Here is a 23,793-nt window from a genome sequence, read left to right as displayed (position 1 = left end):
TCAAAAGATGGAAGGGGGTTTGCTGAATTATTGCTATTCCTTAATTCCCAGAGTCCGAAGGGAGCAGTCTTTGGCTCTCCAGTTGCTGGGACTGGATTCTTCAGTGGACTGGGAGGGAAGCCAAACCTGGAAGCAGCCTCTAAAAATCCATTTGGCCAGATGAATTTTGGATCCGCTGACGCTCCAGGTAAGTTTATTTTTTTGTCTTGGGGATTTGCATGGTTCAAGGGAGGGAGTTGGTATTCACAACTTGTGTGTTAAAGTAGCTGCCGTGTCTGCTGTACATTGATCTGTTTATTGAGCTCGAGGACATTATCCCTTCCATTTACACCTCATGTTGCTTGCTTCGGCAAGGCTACCAGCATAATCAAGGACCAGTCTCGCCCTGTTCACTCCCTCTTCTCCCCTTTCCCATCAGGCAAGAGGTACAGAAGTTTGAAAACACATACCTCCAGATTCAGGGACAGTTTCTTCCCAGCCGTTATCAGGCAACTGAACGGTCCTCTCATCAGCTTGAGTATGGTCCAGACCTTCATGAAATATTGCAAGTATGTGACATGGTTGTTGAAAGGCTAACTTGGATAAGAAGTTCCAGATTGAGATTATAAACCAGTCCCCAATTGAAGATCAGTACCCACAGAAGAAGCATTCAGTTTAGTTCATTGTCACATATACTGAAGTACAGTGAAAAGCTTTTGTTACGTGTTAACCAGCCAGTGGAAAGACAATACATGATTACAATCAAATCATTCACAGTGTACAAATGCATGATAAGGGAATAACATTTAGTGCAAGGTAAAGTCCGATCAAAGATAGTCTGAGGGTCCCTCGGGCAATTCTGAATGTTGCAGGCTTAAATTTCCAATCCAGCCATCTGAGGATAAATTCTGATGTGACATTGTGCTGAATGTTTGAGGTGCCATCTTTCAGATGAAACACGAAATCAAGTCATACCTGGACTCTTGAATGGATTGATAAGGTCTTATAATGGATTTATAATGTATTATTTAAAGCAGGCAACTTTACTCTGCTGTTCGAGCAAACATTTCTCCTCAATCAACATTATCAAATAAATTATTATGGCATTATCTCGTAACCTTTTGTTAGAGTTGTCTGTACACAAATCGACTGATGTGTTTCATATTGCAACTATGACTACTACACTTTAGGACATTGTGCAAATAGCTGTAGAAATAAAGTTTTTTTTTTTAACTGATAGCTTATGATAAAAATGAGAAAAATTTTACATTTTGTAACTTAGTTTGATCCTGTGTCTTGTTCTGTATGTTTTAGAGACTATCCATTTAAACATTTGCCGATAGCAGCAATCTTGGCTAAATCTTACCCACTTTTATCAGCGATGCTATATATAAATTAAAGGTTGTGGGTTTATCAGTCCTCATCAATTATCCTTTCTTGGATGCTTCACTCCTCTCCCATTTATTTTGTGAATCATACACTGGAGCACCCAGTTCCCTCAGAATGTCACTCATTTGCAGTCTCACTCCGTTTAGAAAATAATAATCCATCTTTTGACTCTTCTTGCCAAAGTGCATTACCTCATAATTCCCCAAATTAAACTCCAGTGGCATTTTGGACGGTGACATCTGATACATCTACTATTTCTATTGCGGCCTCTTTTAAACTCCAAGGATGCTGGTCATCGTATTCCAGGGATTTACCGGCTCTCATTCCCTGTTAATTTTTCCAGTGCTAGTTTAAAAAAAAATACAATAATACTCTGTGTGCTGTCTTCTTACTTCTTAAGCCCTTTGCTCCTCCAGGGAGCATAGGCCATTGACAAATGTCCTCCACCTCACTCGGTTGTTGGCGGTTCTTTCGAGATCTCCCCAGTTGAGCCCACTTGCAGACATTTCTGCTTGGACACCTCTTCTCCAGCTGTTCCTTTTTCCTTGGGGGTTCCATTTCAGGGCTTGCTGGGTGATATATCACTCTATTCAAAAATCCCAATGGTTCAGCATCTGCCTCACTTAGAGGGGTCTTGGCTCCTGCATTCCATTTCACTTACCAGGGCCCTAATTCCTATGTTTCTTTAATGGATTCACTGGTGAATTTGTTATTCCACAGTGGAAGTTTTTGAAGTGGATTGTGTTACTAATGAGAATAACATATCGTATCCCAGAAAATCAGCTGGTCTGGCACTATATCAAAGTTCCGAAAATTCCAGATGAATAGAGTTGTATTAAAATTCTAATTTCTTTGAATGCCTCATTTACACAATACTTGTAGTACATCACAATTTCCAGGAATTGGTTTTGTGTGCTTAGTCAAGACAGAAACAAAGTATTTAATTCCTCTTGGTCACTAATATAATTTCTTCAATTTCAGTGTGTCAATGACTTGCATTAATCTTTACTCATCTTTTTCTTTTTGCATAAATCTATACTTGTGTTTCTTGGGATGTGTAAAATTCGGGTTCATCCTCAAAATGTAGAGGAGAGAGATGAGAAAAAAAGTTATTGCCCAGGGGTAATGACTCCCTATCCAAGGGAGTTGTGAAGACTCAGTATGCTCAAGATAGAGTGATCGATTTGTAAATGTTAAGGGAAGTGTCGTTTTGGGATTGACGCTTGAAAATGGGTCTGGGACAAAGGATCTGAGGAAAGGAAAGCTTTATCCTTTCTTTTGTTTTGCATCATTTGCTAATAAATTCTGAATGGAGTTGAACATGGTGCAACCTCAAAAAACATTCCCATTTCAGTCTTGTGGAAGCAGGGTCTTTGATGCTACTGAAAATAGTCGGTTCCGATATAATGCCCTGAGCAACCTTTGCCCAACGAAAGCTGTAATCATCTTCTCCCTTGGATAAAGCCTGACTCAATTGACAATAGCAATCTCGACGTCACACTTGGTCAAAGACAGACGTTCTCGCTTCACATCTGGAATATAGCTCAGTATTCCACGTTTGGATCAAGAATGTGATGAGTTCTGGTGCCAAGTTGTCATGGAAAAACCCAAACTTGGCATTGGTGTGGGGTGTATTGACACTATGTCACTTTGTACATGATTGAGAGGAGGCCAATTTGGTGGTAGTTAGATTTAACAGACTGCAACCGGACAATTTTCCATGTTGGCTGCCGACGATACAGAATTGAAAACTGGAGATGCTTAATTCATTTCAAAGTGGCAATTAATCTATAATTTAGTAATGTTGCTTCAAACTTGCATATAAATTAGGAACAGGAAAAGGCTCTTTCACTCTGAGCCTGCTCCAATGTTCGATAATATGATGGCTAATCTGAACATAACCTCAACTCTGCATTCCCACCTATCCAAATAATATTTCACCTTATCTAGAATCCTTCTACCTTTGCCTCTAGTCAGAGGGTGGGGAATCTGTGGAATTATTTGCCACAAAAGGCTGTGGAGGCTGTCAGTTGATATTTTTAAGGCAGAGATAAATAGATTCTTCATTAGTACAGATGTCAAAGGATATGGGCAGGAGAATGGGGTTAGGAGGGTGAGATAGATCAGCCATAATTGAATGGCATAGACTTGATGGGCCGAATGGCCTAATTCTACTCCTATTCCATATGACCTTATGAAATATTGAAAGACTGCTCCCAGAGTCCTCTGAGGAAAATAATTTCAAAGACTCATGGACGACTGAAAGAGAAGAAAAACTGAATGGACTGTTATCTCAAACCCTTAATTTTTAAACGTAACCCCTTCCTTCTGGGATCTCCCACAAGAGGAAGCATCATCTCCATACTTGCCCTGTCAAAATCCCTCAGGAACTTGTATATTTGAAACATGTCCCTCTCACTTTTTAAAATTCCAGTTGATAAAGCAAGCGCTGCCTTCCAAACTTTCCTTTTTAGACAACTTATCCATTCCAGATTTTAGTACAGTAAATCCTCTTTGAATTTTTTTGTATTACTTTTCCCTGCTTAAACAAGGCAACCAATGTATTCCAATGTGGTTTTGTGACTAATTACTATAACAGAAATATGAAGCATAATTTTGTGTCCAATTTCATGAGAAAAAAAAAGATGTGTTGGTAATTAATTGCTGTACCCACATCTTAGCTTCTGCAAATTGCAGCACTTGGACCCCTGCATCTCAGAGCTCTGTACCTGTCACATCTTGGGTAAAAAGTAGTTTTATTCTTCCTACCAAAAAGGACAATATCTGCTATAACCGCATTGTGCCCCATTTACCAGATCTTTGTCCATTCATGTAGTCCACCCAAAGCCTTTTGTAGTTGGAAATATTTGAAAACTGCTAATGTTGGCAGTTTAAAATGGAAACAAGATACTGGAAATGCTCAGCAGATCAGACAGCAGGGAGAGATAAACAAAGAAGATTTTGAATCCATTATATTTTGGTCTCAAGGCTGTAAGTACGTATTCTAGCCTACCACTTAACGTATTTTCATATTGATGGAAGCGCCAACATTCAGATAACACCTGAAACCTAGGGCTTAAAACTCTTTGAAAGTGTAAGGAGTTCATCCAGTGAAAATCAAATTATCACGTTTGATCTCGCTCTCCATTTGAAAAGTCCTGCTGTGTGAAATTACCTGTCATTCAGCAAGGAAATTAAAAGGGGAAAGGTACCGAGCTAGCAAAACTATCCTGTCTCTTAAATCACAAACCGATAGTGAGATCTGCTGAAATCAGTTGGACAAAATATATGATAGGATATAAATTGGGAAAATGATGCCTTGGGTTTGATTTGTAGCTATGATGATGTATATGCTCTTTACAGGTGCATCCACTCTGTTTGGCAACAGTGGTGCTAAGGCGTTTGGATATAGCCCTGCCACTTTTGGAACAGATCAGAAGTCTCCAGGCTCGTTCAGTGCTGGATCCAGTGTTGCCGCCCAAGGATTTGGCTCCTTTTCCAGTCCACCACAACCTGCAGGTGATTAGAATAGGTCGTTTGAGGCATGGTGGCATCTTCCAAAAAGGTGATCGATGGAAGATGAGGCTGTATTTGGGGAATATAATGAAAAACCAGAGTGGCGCAGCTGTAGAGTTGCTACCTTACAGAGCCAGAGACCCTATTTCGTTCCTTACTACAGAGTTTGCACATTCTCCATGTGACTGCATGCATTTTCTCCAGGAGCTCTGATTTCCTCCCAAATTCTAAAGACGTGCAGGTTTGTAGGTTAATTGGCTTCTGTAAATTGTCCCTCGTGTAGGATTGAACTAGTATATGGGCGATTGCTGGTCGGCATGGTCTTGATGGGCCGAATGGCCTGTTTCCACGCTGTATCTCTAAACTAAACCTGAAAGGCAGGAGCGTATTACAGTTTGCAGCTTAAACTTGAAGCAACCATCTTCAAGAAACGCTCTTGGTTTTGCTTGGGTTTGAAAGATGTATAATAGAATTCTAATTCTAATCAAATCATTGAGAAAAATTTTGTTGACTGATATTTTTGAAATAACCCCCAAAAAATTGTCTTGTAAATTATTTACCTGAATATTTTAAATTTGTCAACACAAGATCCTTGTCCTGAGATATTTGACACTTCCCTTGTCATTTTGACCACATCCATAACTCATTCTTTACCTCCCATCGTCCTGCCTGGGCCGGAGCATTCATTCTGCCGCATGTCATCCCCACTGTTTTATATGGAATAGTTTGGTGATGGAGTGTTTATGTCTTGGAATTCCTGACCATCATAATTCGCTCTTCTGTTCTGCTCAGGTAGTTTTGGCGCTGCTCCAGCGTTTGGAAGTCCTCCAGCCTTCGGGGGCGGCCCAACCTTCGGTGGATCACCAGCGTTTGGTGGGGCACCAGCTTTTTCATCTCCAATGGGTTCTGCAGGAAACAAAGTGTTTGGTGAAGGAACAGCAGCTTCCAGTGCCGGAGGATTTGGGTGAGCCAATATTTTTGGGTGTTGAGGGGGCAAACGGAGGGAGTATCTGCATATGCTCTATGATTGACATATTGCATAATGTGCAATCGTAGTCCTTCATGAATTTATCATGACTTGAGAGAAGTCTTGGAAAATGTACATTTTATTCTATTTTATGCATTGGTTGGCTTCTGCATTATACATCAATCACCCTTGAATCGTACATAGAACAGTGCAACACAGGAACAGGCCCTTCAGCCTACAAAGTTTGTGCCGAACATGATGCCAAGAATCCCAACCCATTTGTCACTTATTTTTCCTCGTCTGCCTTTAGGCCCTCGTTGAGTTCATCTTATTCACTTGGTCTTTCTCATTTTACTTTGGTCTCAAAACTATTAAAAATACTGACCATCCAATTATAACTGGTTCTGTCCACTTGGGGGTAGTTTTAAAGACCTATTGTTTCCCACTCCCAAAAAATTATATTTCTTCCAGAATAGCTCTTGATGTCTTTCAATACACTGGTCCTCTACTGGAAAATAAGTTGGACCTCTTCACAAAAAGTACATTGGAAAGCTAGGACCCTGTACACACCTCCACTGTTCCACCTTGCGCCCAGACCAACAGCACAAAGACCATTCAATATCCATAACCAAGCAGTAATAATGCTGTTCAGGTCGCAAATTGTGGTTATTACATGGACAATTGGATTTTGGTTTATGGTCTAATAAGTGGGAGAATAAGCATGAGGGATTGAGTGACCAATCAGTCTATCCCTTTGATGACGTATTCTGTGCAGGTTTATATCATTCCTGAAAGAAATTGCATATCTCGGGGCCAATATTTAAAGTAAGTTCCCTGTGTGCGGTACCTCATTATATGCGAAAGAGGGAACTTCTCCTTTATACTAATACATTTTTAGTTCCGTTTCAGGAAGTCATCAGCCAGCCAATTCCGTTCATTCCTTTTGCTAAATCTAGTTCCCTTATCTTGCTGACGACTTGTGTGCTTGTCTTCCATTCTACGCGTAAGGAAGGTCGAATTAGTATCATCAAGCAGAATTAGACCAGAGGCATTTGTAGCTGCAGAAAAAGCATGCATCCCAATCTATAAACTCAAAAATCAGCACTTCTCTCATTACTGTCAAGTCAGGAGTTCCTTCCTGGTTCACCGGGAGTTCCATCCTGGTATTCTGCATGAAAAGAGCTTTCCTGGAGCAATATTTTTTTACTCTGCAGAACTATTAGAACTGGATTTGTAAATTTTCAATTCTTACCTACACACTTCCCCACATCACAACTGACTTGAAATGTCAGTCAGCGGTTCCTCCTATTTCATAGCTAACGGCAGAAAGCAGCTCCACAATGCCCCTAATCTCAGCGCGTGAATGCTAAAGACGATGACGACCACATGATGGCCTGGTGGCACAGTAGTTGGAACTGCTGCCTCTCAGCTCCAGGGTCTTGGGTCTGACCTTGAGCTGAGGTTCTGTTTTGTTGAGGAAAGAAAACTGCAGATGCTGGTTTAAATCGAAGGTTGACACAAAATGCTGGAGTAACTCAGCGGATCAGGCAGCATCTCTGGAGAGATGGAATGGGTGAAGAAGGATCTCGACCCGAAGGTCAGACTCGAGACCCTGGAGCTGAGAGGCAGCATTTTGTGTCTACCTTCTGTTTTGTTGAGTTTGCTTGTTCTCCCTGTGTCTGTGGGCATCTGCCAAGTGCTTCAGTTTCCCTCCACACTTCAAGGATGTGCTGTTAGGTTAATTGGCTGCTGTAAATTGTGCCTTTAGAATAGGTCAATAGCAAAAGAACCAAATTTGGGGAATATGTGAGTATGAGAGGGAGAATGAGTTGCAGAATTACAGGAGAAGGAATGAGGGGAATGGGACTAATGGATTCATTCTGTGGAAAGGTAGCACGGACCTGATGGGCTGAATCGACCCCGATGACAAGATATATCAGTAAATCAGAAGTGCCATGTGATCAATCCACATGCTTTCTCCTGAAATTGTTGGCAACACAGAAGTCAGTCTTCAGATGAGTCAATTGAGTCAACGTGCTATTATTAAACAACCGAGACCATTGGACAAAGAACAGGCAGCAACCCAGCTGCATTTTAAAAACCTGCAGTCTAGGACTGGCTCTGCATGCTGCCAAATATTTTTCAATATCGTTACAAAATTGACATCCATCTGAAAATGGGATTTTTAAAAAAAAAATCCTGTTCACCAAAGCTGGGCAATTTATAAGACTTGTATATTTAAATAGAACAAGAGCAGGTAGAGGTCAGTATATCGTAACTTGCTGCTGAAAAATTAGAATGATTAAGTGCACCAGAATTTTGACTGAAAGATGGTGGTTGATTTGTATAAAACTGCACAGAGAAAAAAAACTGGAAAACCTGTTCACATTAGTGGTAACTTCATCAACTCCACTGGAAAGAACAGCCAAGTTAATATCCTTCATGAGAGGAGATAAAAAAACAAAGATAACCATATTTTTTGTGCAATCAACATCAGTGAAATAAAACTGAATGAAGAATTGCTGAATTTAACTGATGCTTAATCTTTCTTTAACTGAGCACATTCTTCTCTTTTGTTCTGATTCTTTTGAATTAGTTGATTGTTCATGGTTTTCAACTTTGATGACAGGTTATCTGCTTGAAACAATCAGCTGGTGTAGGAAAGAACTGCAGATGCTGGTTTAAATCAAAGGTAGACACAAAATGCTGGAGTAACTCAGTGGGACAGGCAGCATCTCTGGAGAGAAGGAATGGGTGGTGTTTTGGGTCGAGATCCTTCTTCAGACTTCAATCAGCTATTTTCTCCTTTAATACTGCCAGCGTGGAAAGTGCTTTTCAGCAGATTTGTGCCCCAACTATTGCAAAAGCCAAGAGCCTTGATAATATCTCAGCTGTAATACTGAGGACTTAAAAGGACTAGCTACACTTTAAGTTAAATGTGTTCACCACAGCTGCGTGACTAGTAACTCCTCAAAGTGGAGATTTGACCAAGTATGTCCTGCTTGCATTCAGTGTGACCCGAACTATTGACGGGTTTGATTGATTACACTCCGTCATCAGCAAAGTGATGGAAGATCCAGTAATAGCCAATAACTTTCTTTTTAATGCTTAATTGGGTTCTTCTGCTTCTGACCTGGTTAATGCCGTTTGTCCTCACATAAAAGGAAACAAAGTTCCAGAGTTAAGAGAGACTGCTCTAATGTGAAATTATTTGACATCGAATAGTACAGAGGATCAAAGAAAACTAGTTGCAATCATCTCGGCCTTTGACATCATTGCAGGAAATAGTTCAGAGCAGAATTCTTGACCTAATTATCTTCAACAATCTCATCAGTGACCTTGCCTCTACTAATGAAACTAGAAATTGGGATGTTTGCTCATGATTGCAGAGTTTTCAGTTGTGTCTGCATTTTGTGAGAAACTGTGGGATGTATGTTCTAGCAATTTTATGGTCCGGTATATCTAAGGCTAAGGTGGCACAACACTTCCATAAACCGCCAACAACCTCCACCAGATGGTTAAGCAAACACCTAGAAGGGCATTGTGTTGCTCCTGCCTCTTAATGACCCCGGCAGTAATAGGTGTCTGGGCAAGTATATTTATTTATTGTTACTGGGGCGAACCCCATGAATGTAAGACAACTTTATTGCAGGGGCACCTTTACCAACTAAATTTCATTGGTTCAAGAGAAAGGTCGTCAGTTCTTCAGCATCTCGGACTCTGAAATAATTGCCGGCTTTGTCAGTGATGTCATGTCCGAAGAGTTAGATATTAATATAGCATGACAAAAATGGCAGAGGAAATGCTGGAATAACTCAGCAGGAGCATGTGTAGAAAGAGAAACCGAGTTGATGTTTCTGGTTAATGGTCCTATTGCAGTAAGACATTCAGACCGAATATTCAAGCGCACTTTCTATATCTCTTCAGTTGTACATAATTGTTGTTCCTGTTTCACACAGGTTTGGAAGCAGTCCCAGTACAGAGTCATTTGGAGGCCTAGCAAATCAATCCAATCCTGCAACTTTTGGATCAGTGCCCCAACAGGGACCTGGCTTTGGCCAACAGGGGACTGGCTTTGGCCAACAGGGGACTGGCTTTGGCCAACAGGGGACTGGCTTTTCGGGCTTTGGATCTGGCAGAGGAGGTAAGGCTTCCTATGGTTTTTGGATGAAATTTGATTCAAACAGTATTCTATTTTAGCATCTTACAGCATAAAAACAGATCAGTCAGCCCTATTAATGTTGCTGATGGGTTTTAGCCACTAACAACAAGGGTTCTTATCGTTGTGATAGACACAATGAGCTGGAGTAACACACACTTCTTATCCTTGTGAAGTGTGAAGGAAGGAACTGCAGATGTTGGTTTAAACCAAAGATAGACACAAAAAGCTTGCTTGTCAAATGTAATTTCTTTAAGGTCTTGTCCTCTTCAATAGGGCATTTGTAGATTGGGAATTAGTACTACCAAGTGAGTGGTCAGAGCTGGAATTACAAAGTAAAGTTTGTGCATTTCAATACACATAGTAATGTATTGATTGTTCACTTTGAACTTTGTCTGAAAGTCTTCCTTTCCAGACCCACCGTTCATAGTACAGATGCCGTACAGTCCAAGTTCATTACTCTCTGACTGTTCTTGGAGGTTGTCAATCCCATGCATTTAGTTTTGTTGAGCCTTTTGTTTTGCTTTGTCCTGTGATGGTGCTGTACATGCTGATGCAATATGGCCTTTCCTTTGACAGTTGCAGCATTTAGAGTCTTTGAACTGGCACTTATTTGATTTGTGTTGACCATTTCATCGATAGTGCATATCTGCACTTTTTCCAGAACTTTGCTGTGAAGGCCTTTTCCCTGTCTTATTCAAGATTCAAGATATCTTTATTTGTCATCCAAAAAACAAGTTTTTTGGATGAAATTTAGTCACCCACAGTCCAACAATAAAAGCAATAAAATAAGCAAATTACACAACCCCAAACAACACACAAAAAAAAGAAACATCCATCACAGTGAGTCTCCTCCAGTCACCTCCTCACTGTGATGGAAGGCCAGAATGTCTTTTCCCTTCCCCTGCCTTGTGCTTTGAAACTGCCTTTTGACTGTTGACTGTTGGTTGAAACTCGTGCACTTTGACATGCCATCTCCATGGCCAGAGCAGTTTTGCATGCCAAATCAAAGGTTAGGGCTGTTGTGTTCAGTAATTTTGATTGGATTTGCTCATCCAGCATACCACATACAAATCTATCACGCAAAGCTCGATCCAGAAATGTCGCAAAATTGCAGTGTAGAGCCAACTTCTTCAATGCGATAATGTACTCACCCACAGTCTCACCAGACTTCTGGTTTCTTGTGTGAAATTTGTAACTTTCTGCAATCTCTAAGGGCTTAGGGTTGAAGTGAGCATCAGGTTTTGAAAGAACAGACTCAGATTAAACATTTGTTGCTTTCTCTGGGGCCAGGATGTTGGTGAGAGTTTCATAAACTTCAGGACCAATTTCAGTTAATAGAAAGGCTTTCGTTTGTTCCTGGATGGCCTTGTTTTGTGCTCATACCTGCGTTTGATCATGATCCTCTGTTTCTTCAGCTTCAATAATGCAATAAAAACATTTCCATTCGCTCACAGTACGAGGTAAAGGTTTCACGGTTCTTGTTGAAAGTCCCTAGTCGGTCTGTGTATCCCAAGGACGCCATCTTGCCACATAGACACAACACAAAGATAGCCTGACAAACTAGACGATTTGTACTGCTGCTGTTTTATACTACAGTCCCATGCATAGAAGGATCCTTTTGTGTCCACTTCACAAACAACTGAGACGCAGCTTCGTATTTGCTATTTAAAATGTTAAACAATACTGCATATTGCAAAACGGTCCTGCACTGTATTTAAAGGTTGAGTTCACAAACTCTACCTGATCCTCGTCGCCATTGTAAGATATTACGGCTTCAGCATGTAGATAGTAACAAGCACAGGTTTTCAGTGCACACTGTTGCCAGTGTGGGTCTTTATTTTACAAATGTACACTGCGCGTACTCGCACATATTCACAAGACTGATAAGATATAGAATATATCACATGACACAAATCATACCATTCTCATACTCAGTTCTTAAAGTTACAGTAACCATTATATACACCACATGTCATTTTAGTGGTGGTGGGAATATGTGGTCAGAAGCTTATCTTGGGCGTCATAAACCTATTTTGGGTATAGTCAATTGCCAAGGAGAAGGATTGAGTCAGTTTGTAGTGGGAACTGAAGACTTTCAAATACTTATTGAGGAGCATATGGACAAGAACTAGATGCTCTGGTTATACTCCACTATTTTAAAATGTTATGGCGGATCTGATTGCTATCTAATCTGCTTAATTTGGCTATTTGAAGATGTGAATGAGCTACAGAAAGCATCATTGGCAAATAACTGTGAAAATTGCCTTTAGTCTATTTACTATTGTTCAGGAACAGTCATAATCTGCTCTTCCTTTTTATTCCAATACTTGAGCACAGAATCCAAGCTGAGAAACCATTTCCCATGGATGGCCAGTTTAGACGTGGTGCCCATTTTCTCATAAGGGGTTGGGATAGGGGCATTGTTTTAATTTGGAACAGTGGAAGGTCACTTGACACCTTGAGCGAGCCACATTTCATTCAAAAGGATCATGGCTGAGCTAGTTATATCCACAACTCAGCACATCCACTTACCCCAAAGTCCTTTCCCCTCCTCATTCACCGATTTACCTCTGCCTTAAAATTATTCCATGGTTCTGTACCTCCACCCACTTTGAGGAAGAGTTGCAAAGACTTATGTTAAGGAAAAAAATACTTGAGGCAATGTGAATCTGGTTAGGGAGCCAAGGATGATTGGTTACTGAATATAGTCATGAGAGAGATAAGTTGAGGTTTTTTGTTATGGGGGGTGTCAAAGTACATACAATGGGGCAAGGGAGTACTGTTAAGGAAGCAAGACAAAACAAATTGAATGGATATATGAAGCAATTTATTTTTGAAAATATTTTGATTTTCCCAGTAATTGAAACGTTGCATTGTCAAAAGTATTGTTTATCTTATGAAATCTTAAAATGAATCCTTTCCTGAATCTCAAATGGATGTAAAAATTCAAGGCACTGTTTTAAAAGTAGTAGAGGAATTTATCTAGTTAATTGTTGCAATTCAACCATCATTAATGAACATTGGATGATACCAAATTATTTATTTGGCTGTTGATTGCTTGTGCGAGCATATGTGCCTGGTGGCTGTTGCATTTTCCTGCAATGAAATTGTTGACTCTTGTAAAACTTTTCTGGATATCCAAAGATTGAGAAAAGTGCTCTCAAAATACAAGCATTTCTCCTTTTGCATCTGAGTGATTGTTTGGATAAATATGTTCAAGGCATGACTAATTTCCCGTATGTTTCATTATTTTTCAGGGTTTGGAAGTGGTTTTAGACCCACAAATCAGTAAGTAATGAGGCTGAAAGTTCATTTCTAACTGATACCAGAACCTGGAGTCGTATTAACCCTTACCCGCTGAACAAGCTGGACCAACAAAACAAAATATGACCAAGCCTTTATGGGCTAAAAGACATTTTGCCCAGTTTTACATCACAGATGCTTTGACTTGTTTTTAATGAGCTGTGTATCCGTTATTTTCTGTGATTCTGCTGTAAGAGGATTGTTTCGTTGTTACAAATTCAATAAAGAATTAATCAGCTGAGGAACCTACTTTATTATACAAACTATGAACAGATGGAAGGCTAAACGTTTAATAGAATTAATATCATTTTTTTGTATTTAAATCTCCAGGTGTTAACATAGGAATAAAAAAACAACGGAGTAAATTTTCTTTCAAAGTTTTGATTGGATGTATCTGTTGTTAATGTCCATTTTGATTTTGATTGTTTGGTTATTTTTTAGAATTGAGTATGATTTTTCGTTTCGTTTGAATAGCAGATTTTTTTTCACAGCAGAACTCTGATGTTCTTTGTCCAAGTAATTGTGGTTTGTTTGAGATGGCAGGTATTTCGTTCAAACAGTGGTAGCTACTTGGATCTTGTGATTGAATCCATTAAACAAGTGCTACCAAATTGATTGAAAGTCGGTAGCTTCCACTGAAGCAGTGTGGATGTGAGGTAAAATATCCAAAGTCTATTTAAAATTGATTTTTAAATTGCTTTACTGGTTTTGGTGCAAGTGACAAGGAAGTCCCACCAATATTTTAATTACATTATTATAACAGTCTTTGGATCTATATTTTATTTCACTCAATCTTTAAAGCTGTAATTCTCTTTATAACTTGATTCCAATGACTTACTCTCACAACGTGAACCACTGCCATGGGCCATCGTTTTTTTTATGGTAGTTAATACAATACCTGAAACAATGGGATCAATTCCCTTCGGCTTGATGCACACTGGTGTGTTTTACGCAAACCAAGTAATCAGATCTAGCTGTGTTGAACCAGTACACAGAACTAAGATGTGTGTACAGTAATGCAAATCAAGCAATTACTTTTGCCCTTTCATAACTCAGTGCTGAGATTTATCATTCAAATATTTCTTTTTGCATTTTGGTAAAATTAATATTGTTACGTTACCTTTCACCATGATACTGATAAGTTCAGTAATTCTGCCATATTGTAGCTGAATTTATTCTTCCCATTAAACTTTCCTCCGGGATTCATCTTATTTATTGTGTTGGAGGATGATATGAGGTTGGAGAATGTTCATACCCATTAACAGGAAAGCATCTGGAGGAACTCAGCAGGTCAGGCAGCATCTCTGGAGGGAAATGGACAGTTAACGTTGAGGATCAAGATCCTTTATCTGGACTTGGAGTTGAGGGGAAGTAGCCACTTTAAAGGGGGAAGGAGTAGAGCATGAGCCACCAAGGGATAGGTTGGTACAGTTGAGGAGAGATTGATTCTAATATCTGCAGTCTCATGTGTGCCAGTTAGAACAAAGGGCCTGATTCTGAAAAATATGGTCAACTCTATAATGTATTTTGGTACAACAGGTCAGATGCTGGGTATCCTGTAACAAGTAACTCACCTCTGACATTTGAGGTCCTTCCACAATTTACAAGGCTGAAGTGCGATGGAATAGTCTCCACTTGCCTACATGAATGAATGTCAACAACTCTCAAGAAGCTCAATCCCATTCAGTTGCCTGGTTGATTGGTACCCTTTAATAACCTCCTTCACAAACGATGTAGTGTGATTGCAGTGTGCATCATCTACAAAAGACATTGCACTCCAAAAACAACTTGCAGATTTATGACTTCTGCCATCCAGATGCTGAAGGCTGCAGTTGCATGGGAACATCATCATGCACACATTCTCCTCCAAGTCTGCATCATCCAGCCTTGGATCCTTCATCATGGCTTGGAACTCCCTGCCCAACACGACAGTGGGAATATCTTCACCGGAAGGACTGCAGCAGTTAAAGAAGGCAGCTTATCACTTTGCCAAGGGAATTGGGAGTGGGCAATAAATGCTGACTATAATGATGCCAAAGAATATAAAAATAACTGATGATGCCCCCACTGGGAGATCTTGGCAGCAAATAAAAAGATCTGCATAAATTAATTAAATTATATAGCTCATTGTGTCAAATAATGTAAGATCTATGTGGATGTTCTCTCCCTCTGCATTGTCTCAAAAGACTGATTTTGTATCATCCCAATAGATCATCGTCAGAATATAATGTGTGCACAATCAGCACTGACTCAAGTCTAGGTTTAAATATTGGGTTTCTCCAAGATAATATAACACCACATGGTGTCTTTAGCATAGAAGCAATTTATTTAGCTCAACCAGGCAAAGGTGTTTTTTATACTCTTCAATATTGGTTTCTTTTATACTTCACCAACATACTCAATTCCTTTCTGTCTTATACATTTATTTCACTTACACACATGGCATTTTAATCATTCCAGGAGAAAGAGATTTGTCCTGAATTATTGGATTTTCTTTGTTAATTCCATACTTAGTTTTCGAATTCCCTTTGTGAAAACATACTCTACAAGTATATTGTCAAGCTACTTTTGGTAGAAAATGGCCTCTATCGGATCAATTCATCTTTGGGTTTTTTTTCTGGAGGATAAAGTGCCATCCAGTTCAATCTTCAATGATAATATAACCATAATATTAGTTCAAACATCATTCTTGAAAACCTTTTGCACATTCTACAGTGCACAGCACTTCAAATTGTATCATGCAGTCAGAACTGATGTGTGATAGATTGAGAGAAATTCAGTATTTTGGTTTGGTAAAAATGCCTTTCTAGATAAAAATTGTGCTTGTACAAAATAGTATGAAATATTTGCAAGCAAGACAAAAGCAAACAGTGTTTAGCAGGGCTGACAGTTGATGGCGCTGCTGCCCCACAGCAACAGCGACCCTGGTTTGATCCTGACCTCGGGTGCTGGCTGTGTGGAGTTTAAATGTTCAACCTGTGACTGTGGCTTTCCTTCGGTTTCCTCCTACATCCCAAAGGCGTAGCTTATATGTTCCCTGTAAATTGTCCAGTGTGTTGGGAGTGGATGAGAAAGTGGGATAACAGACCTCGTGTGAACGGGTAATCAATGGTCGGCGTGGACTCTGTGCCATGGGACCTGTTTCCATGCTGCATCTCTCAACTCTAAACTAAGACGTCCTCAGGGCCTCTATTAAACACCTCCATTATAAAATGGAATCTGCTCCATTCAAAATGATTCAATGTAACTGGATTTTTTTTTAATCGCAACTTCCTGCTTTGTCTTGGATATGACAAAATGAAGGAAATGCTATCATATTTTGGAAGTTGTAGAAATACCATAGCTAATTCTTCAGCTAAGTTCCTTACAACTAATAAATACCACAGGTCCACTGTCCATCCAGTGAAGAATTTAAGGAGTAAACCAGGAGAGGCATAATTTATTGGATCACCAAAATGCAGTACATTGTGACTGTCAAAGATTTTGCCAACTTTGTTCAATGTTTTCTGAAAGTGAATGAGCTTTATAAAAGGGAAGTAATATTAAAATTGAACTATGTGCTTCCACAAAGCTAAGATTTTACAACAATATGTACATGAAGTTACTGGAATTCTGGTGTGCCCTTTCAATGTTTTACAGTATTTACCATCCACCAAATTTAGGAAACTCCTAGATAGGGAGATATAGCATCCAGACGGGCCATTTGCCCCACCAAGTCCACGCTGACCAACTCATTTTCGCTTACACTTCCGACAGTGCAGTACTCCTGCACTGTGGGTGCATATCATTCTGGAGTTTTCACCGCTGTGGGACTTGATTACAAAAATGTACTGGCTGATTCTCAGAAACTGACACTGATTACTTTGGGATCCTTGATTTGGAATTTCTTGAGTTATTCTTAAAAGGACGTGAATCGTCCTACCCTCTTGCTAGCTCACCCCCATTACCCTCATTATCCTTTGCCTCTCCCAAGAGACTAGATGTTGGGCAGGCTTAATATTGATTTCTTTGAAGGGGACTATGTTTGATTGTTCTATTGACCAGATGGTTAATGCTATCTTTCATTCTGCCTGCCTTCCTCCAAAAATCCTTGCAACTTTGAACACTTTTATAAAATCTCATTAGCTGTATCTGTTCCATGAAGAACAACAGCAGTTTCTCTCGTCTTTCCATGTAACTGAAGCCAGTTTACTCCTAACTGAGACATTACATATTACTGAAGAAAGTTTCACAAGAAATAAACAGCAGGAGCCCATTTGAGACAGGCTTGGAAGTTTCAAAAATGACTTTTGTGATGTAAAACATTAAAAATAACATCAGGGTAATAAAATAATTGTTTTCATTCATTGAAATATCACTGCCACATGAATGAATAACAAATTTGAGTCCATTGTTAAGCTTCTCATTGACGTCTTGATCAAATTTGTTTAATTCTGCCTCAATGTTGTTTCTCTGCTTGCAGGTCCAATCAGTCATTCGCCAGAGGATGGAGGGACTGAATTCAATGCAGCTTTACATTGGTTTTCTTTCTAAATATAATATATACTCTAAATATAAATATATACATATAGAAAATGTAATTTAGTATGGCAAGAGATAGCATAGCTTACAGTGAATAAAAATGCAAGCCATTTTAAGTCACTGTTAAAATAGTTATCTTCAGGAAATATCAATATCATGTGATGTCAAATCAATGCTGTATTTTGTCAAATAAAATTATTTTAAATTTTGGCCTAACTCTTCACTCTGTTGCCAAGATGCTACTGAAGATTTAACCTTTTATTCTTTTAAGTCTTTCACAGTCACAATGTTCCATTTTCTTTCTCAGATGTATATTTTGATGAAACTGCATCCATTATTGGTCATATCCACTTTCCCCCAACACCTTTTGTGGAGATATTGCAATGTTCAGCTTCAGAAATGTGAGTATCGGCAATGCGCCCTCCATAACGGGAAGAAGGTGAATTTAATTGGAGGTTACGTTTTCAGATTTGGGTGCAAGATCCCTAAGAATGACGTGGTAAATAAAGTTCTAAGAAGAGAAGCATAGTTATGTTTCAGTGTAAAAAATCTATTTGGGAGACTCTGGTGTAAAGCTCCCTGTAAATTCAGAAGGGCGGCACAGTAGTGCAGCTGGTAGAGCTGCTGCCTCAGCTCCAGAGACCCAGAGATCCTGATCCCAGGTGCTGCGTGTGGAGTTTGTATGTTTTCACTATGACTGTGGGTTTCTTCCGGGTGCTCCCGCATCCCAAAAATGGTGGTAGGTTGGTAGGTACATTTGCCTCTGGTGTAGGGACTGGGTGTGAGAGTGGGATAACATAGATGGTCGGTGTGGACTTGTGTGGCTGAAGGGCCAGTTTCCAAGCAGAATCTTTCAACATTTCAATCTGAATTGCCACATACCAGCAACATAAATGAAAATTGGGGGGAAAGAACTGCAGAGACTGGAAATTTAAACAAAAAATGCTCAGGAGGTTAGGCTGTATCTGTGGGAAGTTAAACAGAGTTAACACTTCAGGTTGGAACCTTTTCATTAGAACTGAAAAGGAAAAATCAACTTACCTGAAGTTGGAGACTTCAATATTGAATCCAGAAGGCAGCGATGTGCCCAGGTGATGAAAGGTGAGGTGCTGTTTCTCAAGGTACTTCTTGGAGTTCTCAGTCTCAGTCATCCATGTGTATTGTTTGCTCATTGTGGGTTTTTTTGCACTCTGAGTGGAGGACATGCCTGGTCTGCCTTGCTTGACTTGCCCCCTTGCTCTGCATTTAGCAACATTTTTTGTTCAGGTTCTTTTGCCTCTGTTCACTCATTCACCAGAAGACCTTGTTTACAGCTTATCCCAATTCCTGCATCTTTGTAAGTGCTTTCTGTCTTTTCAATTTTGATAAAAGGAATTTGACCTGAAACATTGACTGTTTCTATTATCATATATCATATCATATATATACAGCCGGAAACAGGCCTTTTCGGCCCTCCAAGTCCGTGCCGCCCAGCGATCCCCGTACATTAACACTATCCTACACCCACTAGGGACAATTTTTACCTTTACCCAGCCAATTAACCTACATACCTGTACGTCTTTGGAGTGTGGGAGGAAACCGAAGATCTCGGAGAAAACCCACGCAGGTCACGGGGAGAACGTATAAACTCCTTACAGTGCAGCACCCGTAGTCAGGATCGAACCTGAGTCTCCGGCGCTGCATTCGCTGTAAAGCAGCAACTCTACCGCTGCGCTACCGTGCCGCCCACAGATGCAAAATCTGTCCAAAATCTGCTGAATATTTCCACCATTTTCTGTTTTTTAAAAAATCTTTTGACTAAGGTTTAGGTTCCTTCCCCTGAAGTTTTTTTCCCACTGTCAGCCTGAGTAGATAGTAAGAGAAATGCATTTTACTCCTTTCCTTATGTGACTGCCAGATTTTGTTTGACACTGCTCCTGTGAAATGTTTTAGGATGTTTTACCACATGAAAAAGCACAATATGAATGCAAGAGGACAGCCCACAAAAAAAGTACTAAGAATGACATTATTGCAAAAATAGAGCCATATAATCTGTTCAAGTCAGGCCAATAGCTTGATGTGAAACTAGCTGATGGAACAAGATATTGTGGGCACATAATCAGGAAGTATGCTATCCCAAGATAGAAACTGTTGCAAAGTGTTAAATCACTTTGAAGGTGGTTGAGAGTGTTACTGTCTGTTCTGTCCAACACCTTTTACAAGCTTGCCTCTTGCACTATGAGGATGTGAAACTAATATCAGTTTGCACCACTTCATCTGAGTCACGTTCTCGCAGAATGTGGTTGATTGCTGCAAATTAGATGCCATGAAGGATATGCATTCTCTGACATTTGTTAATGAATATGTTAATTTACATGCTGTTCAATAGGACAACCTTTCTTAAGCACTTACAGTGCATGTTAATCATGGGTGAAGAGAAATAAAATCCCAGGTCTTACTTTGCAACAGATTCCCAAACCTCCCTTTGTCCCAAAAAGACTTAATAACCAACAAAGTATTTAGAATTTGAATCATTATACTAACATAGGAAATGGGGCAGTTAAGAGTCAAGAGTGTTATTGCCATATGTCCTGAAACAGAACAATGAATTTCTTTGTTGCATATTTGTGCACAATCTCGTGAGCAGCAGAAATAAAATGATCAGATATTGTCTTTTAATTTAAGATTGAATTTAAGTTTAAAATTAAGGGTATTGTGAGATAGAGAGCAATGGTTGAGATGGAGAGAATGGCCTCCTGTTCCTACGTCCACCAGCTATGAAAGTAAATTAGTACAGCACATTGCACTGAAATCTACAATCGCCAGCGATGGGAGATTGGATTTGGCTGCATTGGGAGCCCAGTAAGGATGGGAAGGAGATGGCTGAGCAGTGAACACAAACCGATCACCAGGATCTGACTACTTGAGTTGAAGCAGGAATGGTGCTGTTCTTACTGACTGTGTGTCTCAGTGTTGTCCATTAGAGGGGGCCTCACGTTGTCGACCTCCCTGTGATGCGCCCTGTCAACTGACCTCAGTCAGGCGAACGACAACAAACAGACAGCAGAAGCAGAAGCAGCTTCATAACTTCTGCTGCCTCCAATGCAAGAAGAAGAAGTCCATTAGAGGGATGTAGGAAATTGACAATTAAATCAATGATCACAGTGGATGTTTGAAATGAGTGCTTTCAACTTTAATTCTTGCATTTTATGCCATTTTGGGGTTAATTGTGTTGTCGAAATATTTGAGTTATCAGAAATCCCTGGATGTGTTGCAGTAGTGGCTCCAGACATGGAACCCCATGTTTCACTTAGCAGTGGAAATAATGATATTCAAGCTGACTAGCTGAGGATATGGTCAACCTGAAATTATCCAATTTACTCTTATTTACTGCTTCCATTTTAGATCAGATTTGTCTTTTGAATCCAGTGCCTTTTAACAAAAAGATGAACAAGCAAAGCTATGTAACCACTAAATGCAAGCATCGTGGCCAGAACAGGAACAGTTCAATATAATTACCTGATGCAAAGAGATGACAGCATCCACTTTGTCCCATCTTAGCTCCATCGTGCAATTAACTAAATCCTTCAATTCCTCCTTCACTCCACTCAGTTGGTTATGAGTGGGTGAAAACCGAAGAGGACCACCTCAATGGACTGCAAGAACAGGTCAGAGGCTGGATGTATTGCCAATGGCTGACCACCGGACACTAAAATAGCAACACCGCCCACAAACATAAAGTGCAACGGAATACTCCGCCTTCCAGTTACATAATGCGGCAATATATTCCAATGAATTTGCCCAATGAATTTCAACACAATCTGAGATGCCCTCCTGTAAGCATCTGAGACCTGAACTATCTTCCACATCAAGGCACTGGAAGCATATGCAGAATTTCTGTTTTGGGAAAGATTAGTGAAGCCAAATGTAGGTCCCTTACAATCAGAGACAGGTGAGTTTATAATGGGAAACAAGGAAAAGGCAGAACAGTTAAACGAGTACTTCGGTTCTGTCTTCCTTCGTGAAGACAGAACCAATCTCCCAGAAATACTAGGGTACCGAGGATCTAGTGGGAGGGGGTAACTGAAGGGAATCCACATTAGTCAGGAAATTGTGTTAGGTAAACTGTTGGGACTGGAGGCAGATAAATCCCCAGGGCCTGAGGTGGCCCTAGAAATCGTGGATGCATTGGTGATCATTTTCCAATGTTCTCTCGACTCGATCAGTTCCGATGGACTGGAGGGTAGCCAATGTAACTCCACTTTTTAAGAAAGGAGGGAGAAAGAAAACTGAATTATAGACCAGTTAGTCTTACATCGGTAGTGGGGAAGATGCTTGAGTCGATTATTAAAGCTGTTATAGCAGCGCATTTGGAAAGCAGTGACAGGATCTGTCAAAGTCAGCATGGATTTATGAAGGAGAAATTATGCTTGACTAATCTGGAATTTTTTGAGGATGCAACAAGTAGAATGGATAAGGGAGAGCCAATGGATGTGGTGTATCTGGACTTTCAAAGCCTTTGACAAGGTCCCACACAGGAGATTAGTATGCAAAATTAGAGCACATGGTATTGGGGATAGGGTATTGACATGGATAGAGAACTGGTTGTCAGACACGAAGCAAAGAGTAGGAATTAACGGGTCCAACGGCTCATTGAGGAGGCGCTGTGAACTGTTTGCGTGCTACTGTCCGTTCGCGCTACGGCCTAACATCGTGGAGTCGGCGGCCTCCAGCTGGGATCGACCTTGAAGACTCCGGTCGCAGGGCCTGGACTTACCATCTCGGAGGCTTCGGCCGTGGGCCCTGCAGACCGTAACATCGGGAGTTCGCAGGTCCCTGGCTGGCGACCGGTTTTTGGGAGCTCCAGCCGTAGCAGCTTCGACCGCCCTGAAGCGCGAGGTACGATTGACCCGCTCGCAGGCCCTTCATCGCCCTGCGTGGCCTGGCCGTGGCACTTTCCATCGCCCGGTGGGGGCTCAGGACCTTCATCGGCCTGCTTGGCTCGGCCCTGGGACTTACCATTGCCCGGTGGGGGCTTCAAAAAGTTGGGAGCCTCGATCACCTCGTGGCACCACGGGAGAAGAAATGAGGAGGAGATAAGACTTTGCCTTCCATCACAGTGAGGGTGTGCCTAGAGCAATCACTGTGATGGCTGTTTGTGTAAAAATTGTATCTGTGTGTCCTGTGCTTTTTGTTGTCTACTGCCGGACCCTGACGTGAGAGGACGCTGGCGTTGTTTATTCGCCGCTTCTCCGTTAGGATAGTTTGTCTGTTTGTTTTTATGTTATGATTGTTTATGTAAAGCGCTTTGAGCTTCTGGAAAGGCGCTATATAAAATAAATGCTTATTATTATTATTATTATTACTGTATGTTTCTTTTTTTTTTCCTTAGTACCTAATCAGATGTACAGCACTTTGGTCAACGTGGGTTGTTTTTAAATGTGCTATACAAATAAAATTGACTTGACTTGACTTTTCAGAATGGCAGGCAGTGATTAGTGGGGTGCTGCAAGGCCTGGTGCTGGGACCCCAGTTATTTACAACTTAAACGATTTAGACGGGGGAATTAAATGTGACATCTCCAAGTTTGCGGATGACCCAGCTGAGTGGCAGTGTGAGCTGCGAGGAGGATGCTATGAGGCTGCAGGGTGACTTGGATAGGTTGGGTGAATGGCAGATGCAGTATAATGTGGATAAATGTGAGGTTATCCACTTTGGTGGCAAGAACAGGAAGGCAGATTATTATCTGAATGGTGTCAGATTAGGAAAAGGGGAGGTGCAACAAGACCTGGGTGTGTTTTTTATATCAGTTACTGGAAGTAAGCATGCAGGTACAGCAGGCAGTGAAGAAAGCCAATGGCATGTTGACCTTTATTTTGAGAGGATTTGAGTTTAGGAGCAAGTTGTACAGGGCGCTGGTGAGACCGCATCTGGAGTATTATGTGCAACTTTGGTCTCCTAATTTGAGGAAGGACAT

The 23,793-nt window shown here is 40.5% G+C and overlaps 1 protein-coding gene across 3 annotated transcripts in view; it reads left to right on the top strand.

Moving 5' to 3' along the window:
- The window catches only part of nup214 (nucleoporin 214), an 80,341-nt gene extending 65,710 nt beyond the window's left edge, over positions 1–14,631 (top strand). Inside the window, exons 31-35 of one of the 3 annotated variants that reach the window (XM_078426309.1) lie at positions 52–187; positions 4,732–4,887; positions 5,677–5,848; positions 9,811–9,995; positions 13,271–14,631. In XM_078426309.1, the coding sequence (XP_078282435.1) occupies positions 52–187; positions 4,732–4,887; positions 5,677–5,848; positions 9,811–9,995; positions 13,271–13,305 (684 nt within the window). In that variant the 3' untranslated portion in view covers positions 13,306–14,631. Of the gene's footprint in view, positions 1–51; positions 188–4,731; positions 4,888–5,676; positions 5,849–9,810; positions 9,996–13,270 lie in introns of those variants that run through there. The other 2 variants (XM_078426310.1, XM_078426311.1) reach the window with 2 other exon arrangements.
- The last annotated feature ends 9,162 nt before the right edge of the window (positions 14,632–23,793 follow it).

The sequence above is a fragment of the Rhinoraja longicauda genome, chromosome 31 (genome assembly GCF_053455715.1).
Source record: "Rhinoraja longicauda isolate Sanriku21f chromosome 31, sRhiLon1.1, whole genome shotgun sequence".
NCBI lineage: Eukaryota > Metazoa > Chordata > Chondrichthyes > Rajiformes > Arhynchobatidae > Rhinoraja > Rhinoraja longicauda.
This window is presented reverse-complemented; position numbering and strand designations above follow the sequence as displayed.